The sequence below is a fragment of the Haplochromis burtoni genome, unplaced genomic scaffold (assembly GCF_018398535.1).
Source record: "Haplochromis burtoni strain Fernald_Lab_line unplaced genomic scaffold, NCSU_Asbu1 Contig_321, whole genome shotgun sequence".
NCBI classification, from domain to species: Eukaryota; Metazoa; Chordata; class Actinopteri; order Cichliformes; family Cichlidae; genus Haplochromis; species Haplochromis burtoni.
Window position 1 is genome coordinate 166,086 of NW_024582682.1, and position 12,470 is coordinate 178,555.

A 12,470-nucleotide genomic window follows, 5' to 3' on the forward strand; every position below is an offset into this window, starting at 1 on the left:
CCTGGCTCAATGTGCCCCTTTTTAGCTTTAAGCACCCGCCCCTTTAAACCTCTCTGCACGGCCCTGTCCACCACTGTATCAAACTTTCTGTCTGCAAAATTAAATTCACTCAAATTTCAGCATGTGGTGTTTTTTTTTTCACCTTTCCTTAATCTGAACACATCGGTGCTACAGTTTTTGTTGGGTTTCTTTATTTTGGTTTTTGAGTTTGTGAGCTGTGAATCTCTGCAGTCATACTCGACTCTACGTGGACGACTTCCGCGATCGGTCAAAGAAAACACCTGCACACCTGTTAAGGATCTAGATGCACCTGAAGGATGAATATGAAGCTTTTCACACAATAATGCGAGTGACGCGAACCATGGGGCTCTTATTACTGTAGCAAAATCTTGCGCGTTTGTAGTAATGTTTATAAATGTGTAGAGAAACACAAGTCGAGGCACTAACTGATTCTCCTTTGACTGACTCTGCACACATAGGATTTCCAACTGTTAAATTATTAAATAAGGGACACACTGGCATACCAGAAGCACAATGCACAACCAGCTGAGCATACGTCATTAAATAGTTAAATGTGTCAATAATTAATCATTATAAAATTAAATGTATATAATTAAATTCATTAAATAACATTGGAAATAAATAATTTAAATGTTTTAAATGAAATGAATGAGCATTTAATTCATTAAATAAATTTAAATAATGAATTAATTCCAATTTTAATATGTTAATGAAACATAAAGGCGTATTTAATTTTGTAAAGTCTGAGTTAGGACTGAGTTTCTGCTCCACTGATCAGTTTCTGGAAGAAATCAAAGATCAGCTGTTTAAATTCAGAGTGTCATGTTTGATTTGTTTGATACTTTCTTTGCCTGTGAGTCTGAAAATGTGACAGAGCAGCTGGAAACAAAGACGAAGAAACTTTCAAGATTATATGGTGATGAAGGATTTATGATATCATCTGTATTCAGAGATGAGAGTGCAGTGATTCTAACTGCTTTTTCTTTTATTTAAGGGTCCACATGGAGGCTGTACTTGCTTCAGTTAAAAATGATCTGATGAACAATGACACTGCTGCAGCAGTAGAAAAGATTCAAAGATATTTAAAAGAACCAGATAATATTCCACTAAAAATCGCCATCACAGGAGAATCTAAATCTGGTAAATCCACCTTTGTTAGTGCCTTAAGAGGCATAAAGAGCATTGGTGATGAAGATGAAGGCGCTGCACCCACTGGTGTTACAGAAACCACCTCAGAGGTCACAGAGTACCTCCATCCAAACTATCCCAATGTTACTTTATGGGATCTTCCTGGAATCGGCACCACCAAGTTTCCAGCTAAGAAGTACCTGGAGCTTGTTGGATTTGAGAACTTTGACGTCTTCATCATCGTCTCAGCTGATCGCTTCAGAGAAAATGACGTGAAACTTGCAAAGGAGATTCAGAAGATGAAGAAAAAGTTATACTTTGTTCGCTCAAAGATTGACAACAACATACGTGATGAGGAAAGAAAGAAAGACTTCAGTAAAGAGGAGACTCTTAGAAAAATCAGAGACGACTCTGTTCAAGGTGAGTTTCTTATCTAATCATTTTTACCAAAGTAACATCACTTTGTGAATTTACTATTTAAAAATATTCAGAACTTAGTTTCATTTTTTTCCCCCTCATGTTAACATGTATTTTCTGTAAAACAGGACTCAGATGTAGACACCAAGTCTTCACATGTTGTCCTGGTGTGCAGCTTAGAGCCTCACTATTATGAATTCTCTAAATTAGTGGGTCAGCGACCCTCTTAGGGACATTTCCAATAAGGCATAACAATCTGGGACTCTCCATCAATTTGCCCTGAAAAAGCTTCTCAGATGAAACATCTTCAAGAAACCTAAAGAAGTCCATACCCTTTTCTTACCAAGCTCCTAAGAGTACCATGACCTGGATGACTGAGAACCTTCACAGAACTCTGTCTTACCTTGTATTTGTTTAAATAAATTTTTATTTTCATTCTCTCTTCTTTATACCTCAGTGCAAACAAGTGTGAACATCATTCTTTGTTTATTAAGTTAGTAAAGTTAAACTCTGAGCCTTTTTTGTTTTTTATCTTTTATAACACAGGTCTTCAGAAAGAAGGTTTTGAGTCTCCACAGGTCTTCCTGGTGTCCAGCTTTGAGCCTCACATTTATGAATTCTCTAAATTACAACAGACTTTAGAGAGAGAACTTCCTGCACACAAGAGTCTGCTGCGTGCCATGTCCAACATCAACCAGGAGATCATCAACAAGAAGAAAGAAGCTTTTCAGTCCAGAATAAAATACTACTCTCTGTCTGCAGCTGTAGCAGCTGTAGCAGCTGTTCCAGTTCCTGAGCTGTCTGTTAATGTTGATGACAGCATGATGCTTTCAGTTGTCACAGATTATGTAACTGGGTTTGGTCTTGATAAGCAGTCTCTGGAGAAACGTGCTGCCAGCTCAGGTGTGTCATATGATGATTTGTGTGCTGTCATCAAGTCAGAACTGGCTAAAATACCTGCAGAGTTCTTCAAGAAAACGTTTATCTCAGTTCAAGGTAAAGCTGCATTAATGGAAGCAGGGAAAGTATCCAGAAATTCTTTCCTATTTGTAACTGCAGCATCAATGGGTATCTCTTTTACAACAACCTACTTCACTCTGAGTTATTTCCTCATCTAGCTTTCTGATGATGCTCAGAGGGTGTTTAACAGAGCTCTGGGTGTGAACATATCAGTGTGATTACTATAAAGTAAAGTAGCTACTAGTTACATTTTAAGCTGCAGTGTGCAAACAAGCTTTGATTTTTTTTTAAACAATTACAGAATCATTCACTGATTTCAATTTGACTCATTTCAGTGAACAGTAAGCATCCTGGTACAGCTGATCTGTGTATCAGATGCCTCAGCAAGACTCATTTCCTCTCATCAGAGCAGAAACAACATAGTAACTGTTTTCCCCTCATCACATTAATACAGAAACAAGTGTGATCTTATTTTTCATAAACTGTGTACTGTGGAGAAGAGCTACTGGATTGATGCTGTGATGCTTTTTAATTATTTGGTTAATTTTTAATGTCAACATTTTGTGCAAATCAGATCAAATAATGAAATTGGTTTTGCTATATTATATCACCATGCCGTATCTTCCACCATAATAAATACTGAGTTATGCAGAATGTATGATGTCATGTGATAAGCAGAGGTGTGTGGAACAGAAACTGCTCTGTGGTGTTTGTGTTGACTGTATATTGTGTTCACTGCCCTCCAGTGGTCGCAGTGAGGAGCTACAACAATAATAATACAGTTATGAACTCTGTTTATCACCATCATTCTCTTATTATTAATAAAGTGCAGCATTAGCATTATTTATGACCCTTAAAAAACAGATTCCAAACAACACATTATAACACCGGGTGAGTTATTCTAGTCTGTGTATATGTGTAGTAGACAAAATATTAGAAACACTGGTGAGCACCTAAACACTGAGCTTCATCATGATTGGGTTAAAAGTAAAACACAAAAGTCCCCACACCAATTTCTCAATTTGTCAGAATGCATGTGGATAATACAAATCTATAACAACTGAAAACTAAACTGAATGACTTTAAGAGCTTGTTCAGAAAATGATTTAAGTCATTTTTCACTGTTAGAAATTTGTCACCCTGCAGAGCCAGCACCCCTATACAGGAACCAATGTGGGCCCAGCTCAAACTGCTGCAAGGCAAGCCAGGTGTCTTTCCTGCCTCTGATATGGAAATGGTGGTCCTGAGAGCAGGTGCAGTTTATGTAAATGGTAAATGGACTAGTTCTTATATAGCGCTTTTCCACTCTTCTGAGCACTCAAAGCGCTTTACACAACTTGTGCATTCACCCATTCACACCCATTCGCACAAGCACAACTGACATTCACACACATACATACTCCGATGAATGCATCGGAGAGCAATTTCGGGTTAGTATCTTGCCCAAGGATATTTGGCATGCAGACTAGGGGAAGCCGGGAATCGAACCACCAACCTTCCGATCAGTAGATGACCTGCTCTACCACCTGAGCTACAGCCACACCTGTTCCCTTCTAGATCATTTACCAGTTTAGCTGTTAATTACAGGGTTCATTTTAGTGGCCTGGACAGTCAGCCCCAAGAGACTTGCTGGAGTAAAATGCTGGAGTAACATCTAAGAGCTATTTACACTACAACTAATACTATTAAGTTAAAGACTGAATGTTCACAATTTAGACCTTAATAGCAGGATATTTTATTAAAGCAGTTTAGCAAACCAGAATAAAAAATAATAATAAAGCAAAATGATTATAATAACTTGAATTATACTTAACTAACCTACTCTGAGCTAATGCTGATTTTATTCACATCGTTGGAGAGAAAAGGCACACCATAGATCTGAAACTGTCAACAGTGAAACTCTTAGAGCCATTCTTCAGTGTTTTTTTATTCAACCAGGAAGATCCCATTGAGATTGGAAACCTCTTTTTCAAAGGATATCTGGTCAAGATAGGCAGCAGCACGGTTACAAAAATTATACAATTAAACACAGGCAGCAACAGAACACATGCAAAATAAAAAAAAAATAAAAAATTCAATTAAAATGACAAACAATCTATTTGAAACTGTCACGGTTTGCGATGCAAGCCGTGTGGGAATTATTGAAGGACCCAAGATGCAGACACTGCTGATGTGAGTGAGCTTTATTGAGGAGGATGACATACAACAGAAGGCGAGGGTGGCGAGAACAGAACTGACAAAACCTAAACAGGGAAATCTAAGCATAAAATATATCTGAAACCTTAAGATACGAACGGAGATGCACGGGAACCACACAGACGAACCAACAACGAACAGTAGAAAATACAGGGCTTAAATACACACAGGGCAATCAGGGACTGGGAGACAGGAGGGAGACACAGCTGGGGGAAATCAGAGCTGACGAGACTGAGGGAAGTAAAACAGAATACAATAACCTGAGACACTGACCTTCAAAATAAAACAGGGACTGACACATGCAAAGACACAGACTGAGAAACCCAGACTTTACACAGAGGAACACATGTGTAATGACAGAGGAACACATGATGTGTAATACCATCCACATGTGGATGGTATTACAGGAAGCAACGGCTGTTCTTCGCTGGATTGTTGTGAGAATCGCGTCAGTGAAAGTCGAGCGTCCCAGCAAGTATTTTCCCGTGCAGTGTGTGTTTAGAATCTAACAAGCGTTTCTTTGTGTACAGATTCCCTGGACTGTTTCCCTGGTGTGCGAGTGGATTCGTGTTTGGATTGTGTGGAGAGAGACGAGCGTGTTCCCCTGGATTTTCCCCGGAGCCCTGCCCCCCTCACCTTTTGTACATAGCACTGCCCCGCATCTGTGTATATACACTCGTTGGACATTGTTCTTTAATAAATTCTCTTGTGTGCATCATCCCCAGAGTCCAGCGCGTGAGTCCACCTTGTACTTCGTGACATCTACTTCCTCTATTTCATTAGTTATATTTACCCCAGGTGTATATCCTCATTAGCCTGTCTATTTAAGCCCTCAGTTTCTCCCAGTTCCTTGTTTCATTGTCGTCAACTCCTCATGTGTGTTTCCTGTTCATTCAGTCAAGTGCAGTCCTCTTAGTTCAGTCATTAAACACTGTGCATATTCTAAAGCAGCTGGCGAGTCCTGCGTTTGGGTCCTTTCTCTCCTTATTCCACACACTGAACGTGACACAAATTTAACACTGTGGAGACAAGCATCAATATTCTGGTTAGATAAGAGAAGCTTGGAAAGAAAACAACTGGACTTCTTTAAGATGCTTGAAGACATTTCACTTCTCAGCTGAGAAGCTTCTTCAGTTCGAAAACCAAACGGTGGAGAGTCCCGGGGATTGAAATCCTAGCGGGGGTTGTCCCTTACGCTCTGAACGACCATCCTCAAACAGAGGCTTTGACAACAGCTTTCTGCCACCTTCAATGCAGTTTTGAGATCCTTCCCAGGTCCCAAAACCCCCACTCACATTTTGTGTCAAATGATCTCAATGGATCATATGATAGGGTGAGGCAAGGTTTCGCAATGGTTTAACCCCAAACTTCTATCGAAAATGAACTACTCCTTTTTTCACACCTTGTGATAAGACACATAATCAACAGTGGGTCAGCAACCCTCTTAAGGGACAACTCCCACTAGGGCTTAAATACCTGGGACATTACCTGCCAGGTATTACATACCTAGGACCGCTCGCCCCTGCGGGCGGTCAGTCCTCCAAGCTCGGGTCCTCTACGAGAGTCCCAAGACTGCGCTCTTCTGTACAGAGATCTAAATAATAATAATAATGGATTGCATTTATATAGCGCTTTTCGGGACCCCTCAAGCGAGGGAAGTAAAATCTGATCCGTGGCAAAGTAAATCTTAAAAAAAATAATGATATCCCTAAAGATTAACTATGTATCCATTACACAGCATACCTGATTGTATACTAAAACAATACCACAATCTCATTAAAGAATTTCTCTGGGCAGGGAGGAAGCCTAAAGTGGGCCACCATAGAAAAGATTCTTGTCACACCCTTTCACCCTATACAGATGTCATCACAACAATCCAGTGGTAAAGAGACACAATTACTGAACACTCTCAGGAGGTTTGGGCAAAAGCTACAAAATGTACAAACTCTCCGATTACAAACAGCAATATGCGTCACTTTGGTATAGCCCAGAATTAAAAATAGAGAAACAAATATTATTTTGAAAAAGAACTCTTGGTAATGGAATTCATACAATTAGTGACTTCTGTAAAGATGGTATTCTTAAATCTTTTGTTGAGTTAGTTCAAGAGTACAACCTATGAGATAGGGGTGACTTCTGGAACTATTTGCAGATTAGACATTGCATAGAAAAATTTCAGCCAAACAAAGCAGATAATTCAGTAGTTAACCCGACCCCATCTAATCACAAGGTAACTCAATTCACATGACCACCAGCACATGTGACAATCTAAGAATTATCTAGTAGAGAGAAATAGAATTGTGAAATAGATACCTGGGAATATATCTTGGCTGATAATGGTAAAAGTAACAGACATATTAGACATAACATCATGGACATCATGCAGGCTTTTTAGAACAGGATTTATAAATAAAAATGTCTGTTGTAAATGTGAAAAGGAAACTGCCACCTTTCTGTATTTGTGACAGGTTGAAGGACTACTGCATATAAAACTGTTCAGTTAATACTAATTCATATCTGTTGATATAAGGACGAAAATAATGTAAATGTGGTAAGAAAATGGTTAAGAGTTTATTATTTTTCATGTTATATTAATGGCTTTCATGTTACTTAAGAGAACTACAATCTATACATCTCTGATCGGCTAGTAAGCCTTTTCTGGGATCGATTAGTAGTGTCTCTATTCTCCACTAGGGGGCTTTCGCGCGTTCTCCTCACTGCAATAAACGACTGCATGAGAGACGCAAGTCATAATCACTCTTGTGAGTCTTTTCCCCCTGTTTTCAGGGGTGTAACACATTTCATATTGGAATGTGCCAATGTTAAGCCATTTTGGCATAGAATATAAAGCTCCAAGAGAAATGAGTAAGACTAAGCCACTGTCCCTATGTTTAGGTCTTCTACGAGATAAAACAGTAATTCCACCACTGCAAAAATGGTGCACAGTCAGGTTTCTCTCTGCAGCCAGAATTATACTGAGACATTGCCCACAAACCCAACATTCCAAGAGTGGAAAGTTCTAATATGTGAGACTGTCATATCAGGCTATTCTGACTGGATTGAGGGGCAAAGGGCCTGTGGTACTAGAGAGTTGGGATTGCTTTGCATGGTACCTCACCCCTACTAGTGTCTGACTGTGATCTCTACTAGAAAAACTTTAAGGAACACATTAAGGAACACAGGGGAGATAAAATAAACAGAAAATTCAAGGACCTAAATATAGCCTATGATGAAAACTCAAAAGTTCATGGAAAATACAATACTCAAACAACCATAAATTTTACAGAACTCAAAAAAACTGGGTCAGAGACCCAGGATTATGACATTTACTCAGGCGCCACTGGGTCAGAGGGCCCGGTGGCGCCAGTGTCCGGCAGCCTCGCCTCTGTCAGTGCGCCCCAGGGCAGCTGTGGCTACAATGTAGCTTGCTATCGCCAGTGTGTGAATGTGTGTGTGAATGGGTGGATGACTGAATGTAGTGTAAAGCGCTTTGGGGTCCTTAAGGACTAGAAAAGCGCTATACAAATGCAGGCCATTTACCATTTTACCATAAACAATTCTTGACCTAGTAGGGGTGCTAAAAGATGTTCTTAGAGTGACTGCACATTTCTGTTTTTTGGGGGGGTTTGTTTTCTTTTTTGTTGTTGTTATTTGTTTTGTTTTTTTAACAATTATTTTATTGCGCAATGATTCAATTTTCACAGGCCAAAAAATGTGCTGTAATCAAAATGCTGATAGGACAGATATCACATTGGAAAAACATTTGGAGTAATTTTGGCCCACGTGTCTTTGGGGGGTTTTTGAGCATGAATCGCTTTCATAAGTTCATGCCACAGCATCTTAAACGAATTCAGGTCAGGACTTTGACTAGACCACTCCAAAGGTTTCATTTTGTTTTTGTTAATGTGATTTTGCACAAAGTAGATAAACTTGAAAACTGAAATGAATTACCATCTTATAATCTGATTGTCTTTTATGCACACCAATGTCATGCTGCCTAGCTGTTGTTCTGGATTTCTGCTCTGGTTCATGGTCATTTGTGTTTCCTCTGTATTTTAGACTTTAAATAAACCTCCTAAACAGTTCCTGCCTGCCTGGGTATTTCAACCCAGATCCTCTTTCCTGTTATCAGTGAACATCCCTGATGGTGTTTCTGCACTTGCATGCATGTGTTCATCTATTAATTTAACCAAATCTCTCACACAAAACAACCTAGATTCATAAGGAGCATTACAGACCAGAAGCAAATCACATAAATCTAATTTTGGGATGTATGGCTTTACTGCCCCTTTAATTTCTGGTATTGGTATTGTTTATTGTTATTTGGGTGTGAAAGAATTTTAAGGAGACTTACAAGAGGTACAAGAAAGGAAATTACACATTGTCTTTATAATAAAAAAGAAACTGTTACACTGACCAACAAAGTTTAACATTTACTAGCACTTCATTATTTAAGTCTTTGAAGAATACATTTTTAGAAATTAAAAAAAATCTCCCATTCATTAACACATACAACAGAGTTTATGCTTTTAAACAGAAAAAAAAATACAATGTGGTCCACCCACAGGCCTCAGATGTTTAGCATAAATGTTAACAACCAAATGAATTCTTAGAGCAGATGAAAGAATAACTGGAAGTACACAGAGTGTTACCCCAACCATCTGGAATAAGAAAGAAACAAATCAAAATTAACACTAAATTAATCAAGGCAGTGGTTTTTATCAGCAATTAACAGCATTTAAATAGAGGTCAGCACCTATTGATTCTTATTTAAAAATATATTCATTTCATCCAAGTTGAAATATTTCACCTAGATTAACACCCCACCTGCAGTTACCCTGTGCCCCAGCAGTTTGGCATTCTCTGCAGCAGACTGACAAATTCTGCACCGTTATTCCCAGTAAACAAACCCTTATGTGTTTGGGCACAATAATACACTTTACTGACCCACTGTATATCAGATTTAACAAAATGGCATACATTTAAACACAGGGTATGTCAGTCTCATAGCTTGAAAGAAGCCATGTATCAAATTTGATCTGAACTGACATATCAAGGTTAACTCTACAGGCAATGCTCTATGTAAGAAAAGAAAAGAATATAACATTTTCAGATGCTGATATTACTCACAGGTGGATCGTAGGAAGAGGCAAGGGTAGCTGCTGGAAGAGGACTGGCTGTACCAGTTGGTGTAATAGAAACCCTCACGGTCAATCCAAAGCCACTGGTTCTGAGATGCAAAGAACATATGTGTGAGGGAGTGTTGACTTAGTCTCTTCATTTATTCTCATATCCATTCTGTGTAAGTCTAGACCCACTTCCGACCAGGTCCAAAGTTTGATCTGGACTGACTGAGGTGGTGTTTCTTTTTTTCTAAAACTCTACCTGCAGTCTGAAACCTCCCAGCCAAGCAGTAGTCTGACCCGCTGTCTGTGTCATCTGTTGGAGGAAGCTGTACTCTCTGAGGTTGGTAACTGAGGCCAGATTGCCACCCAGACTATTGCAGTACTCCTATTGGATAGATGAACATAAAGAGATGTATCATTAAGCTGCAGTGTGAACTTAAAGCTCTGTGAGTCATGTGGGAGACTGACTGTCCTACAAATATATACAATCACCAAAGCTTTAGTTCAGGTGAAGCAGAGACCGCCATTTCTATGATTTCCATGAAAGGGTGTTTCTAAAAATTTGCTCAGCTAATTCAAAAACCATGGAACATCTCATTGTTCAGGTGTAAATGTATAGTTGAGCTCAATGACAGTACCTCAGCAGAGAACCAGGACCTGGGACTATTGATGAACTTGAAGCAGCGAGGACCATAGCTGAACCAGCCATCTGGACAGAAGCTAAAACGAGCTGCAGGCAGACAGTGATGAATACTTCATTATTGTGTCTACTTTTGTTTCTTTACTTTTGATCATGCTTTTATAGCATGTTTAACAGCCTCAAAAACCATATTAAAATGACATTTTAATGGGAGAGAAAATAAATGTATTTAAAGTAAAGTAAGTAAGTAAAGACATTTGACAAAAGGTAAAATTCCTATTGCTCATCAGTTTCACCACAGCATTCTTTCCAATCAATCCTTAGTTGGGGTGCCAAAAATATGGGCACTATATTTAATAAGCTTACACATTCATACATATCCAAACTTCTCTACTGTGGCCTGCAGAGAGAGGTGTTTGAATTTGATTTGACTATTTGTTGCTGTTAATTAAAAGCTTATTTACCAGTGAACTAAACAAGGTCAAAAAGGGAAGTGAAAGAGTCTTACCTTGAGGTTTGGCTGCTCCTTCAAACTCCTGGGCTGCACAAAAACAAATTAACACAATCAGTGATAAAAAGGAAGATATATATCATTTTAAGAATATTCTCATTGGTTCCTACACACAACATGTGAAGCACTTTACAATGTGACTGACTCTAAACTAGATATGTTAGCTGACTATGAGCACGTGTGACTTCAAAGACTACGTCAGGCACCATCACCTTATTTATTGTGAATGTTTTCAGCTGCCTTCATGAGAAACTGAAATTGCATACAGGTCATTTATGTGCCTTGTAATGAGGCCAAGTTAAATATGTGTGAGTTGGTTAAGGATGCACATTGCTAACCTTCAAACTGTGTAACAGTGAAATTCAAAGCAACATTCAAGTTGTAACTGTACTGAAGATACTACACTTGAAATTTGAGATCATATTGAAGTCTAAGGTTGTGGTGCTGAAACGCTGGTTGAACTGTAGTCAGACTGTTTTGATTATTTATTGTGTGTTCTCTTGTCTGTCACAGTGCAGGCTAAGTATGACACAAAAGCCAACAGCGAAGGGGACACTGACCACACGTGTGTTGGTGTTAGATTCTGTTCTCACTGTCTTTGTACGTCTTAAAAGAAACACTTTCAACACTCACCTGAAGTCTGCTGATTGTCTTCAGCTGGAACTGCAGAGAAAAATGACACAGTCAGTAAAAATGGTGCATTAGTGAGTCTCCCATCACTTCTTCAGGGTTGGCTGATTGACTGATGAGCAGGTTTGTTTGAGTCTGTGTGTGCTGAATATTACCTGCCAGTGCAGCATAGAGGAGAGCGGAGAGGAGCAGGACAGTCTTCATGTTGATCCTCTGTTATGAAATAAACAAAAACAGCCAATGAATATCCAGAAAGAGCACAGGCATGAAGTCAGTGAATGAAAAGCTCTGCTGTAGGATTCTTACCTGTCAGGTAAAGATGTTGTTCAAGTATCAGCTGAGTGATGCAGTAATGACGGGGAACTTCTCTGGTCTTTATATACGTAAACTGAGTCACATCAGGTCACGTTCCTGTGGGCGTATGCAGGCCAGGAAGATATTTGCAGAGTGCACATAAAGGTATGTACTTGAACTCTGATCTGTTTGGTAAACAGGAAGTTATTGATGTGTAAATTGTATCTGGCACATGTATTGTGATACATGACCTCATGTTGTTTTGACTTGGTGCAATACAAAAGCAGTGAACTGAAATCTATTGAACATTAATAGTGGTTGTCAAAAAATGACACACTTCATGGTCTTGAAAATGTATTTCCACCTGTTAGTTTTCACATGATAGGCATGTAACAATACTTGATTCAAACAAGCAAGTAAATGAAAACAAGGACAGAACAATGAATGACGGTTCTTGTGATATATTCAAAATATACACAAGTTATGACATATGAACAGGACTGACTACCAAATAAAAAAATAACATTAGCCAAATAATATTAGCAGA

At 38.9% G+C, this 12,470-nt stretch overlaps 2 protein-coding genes across 2 annotated transcripts; one reads left to right on the top strand and one right to left on the bottom strand.

Annotated features, from left to right (window-relative positions):
- The first annotated feature begins 899 nt into the window (after nucleotides 1-899).
- LOC102289858 (interferon-inducible GTPase 5) lies at nucleotides 900-3,632 on the top strand. Its single transcript, XM_014340007.2, has 2 exons — nucleotides 900-1,569; nucleotides 2,113-3,632. The coding sequence occupies exons 1-2, from the start codon at nucleotides 1,023-1,025 to the stop codon at nucleotides 2,682-2,684; spliced, it is 1,119 nt and encodes a 372-aa protein (XP_014195493.2). The 5' UTR covers nucleotides 900-1,022; the 3' UTR covers nucleotides 2,685-3,632.
- A 5,417-nt stretch (nucleotides 3,633-9,049) lies between these two features.
- Nucleotides 9,050-12,470, bottom strand: LOC102309684 (ladderlectin). Its single transcript, XM_005942133.3, has 8 exons — nucleotides 11,936-12,470; nucleotides 11,785-11,842; nucleotides 11,633-11,662; nucleotides 10,997-11,029; nucleotides 10,487-10,578; nucleotides 10,108-10,233; nucleotides 9,853-9,952; nucleotides 9,050-9,383 (listed from the first exon to the last, which is right to left on the bottom strand). The coding sequence occupies exons 2-8, from the start codon at nucleotides 11,831-11,833 to the stop codon at nucleotides 9,313-9,315; spliced, it is 501 nt and encodes a 166-aa protein (XP_005942195.1). The 5' UTR covers nucleotides 11,834-11,842; nucleotides 11,936-12,470; the 3' UTR covers nucleotides 9,050-9,312.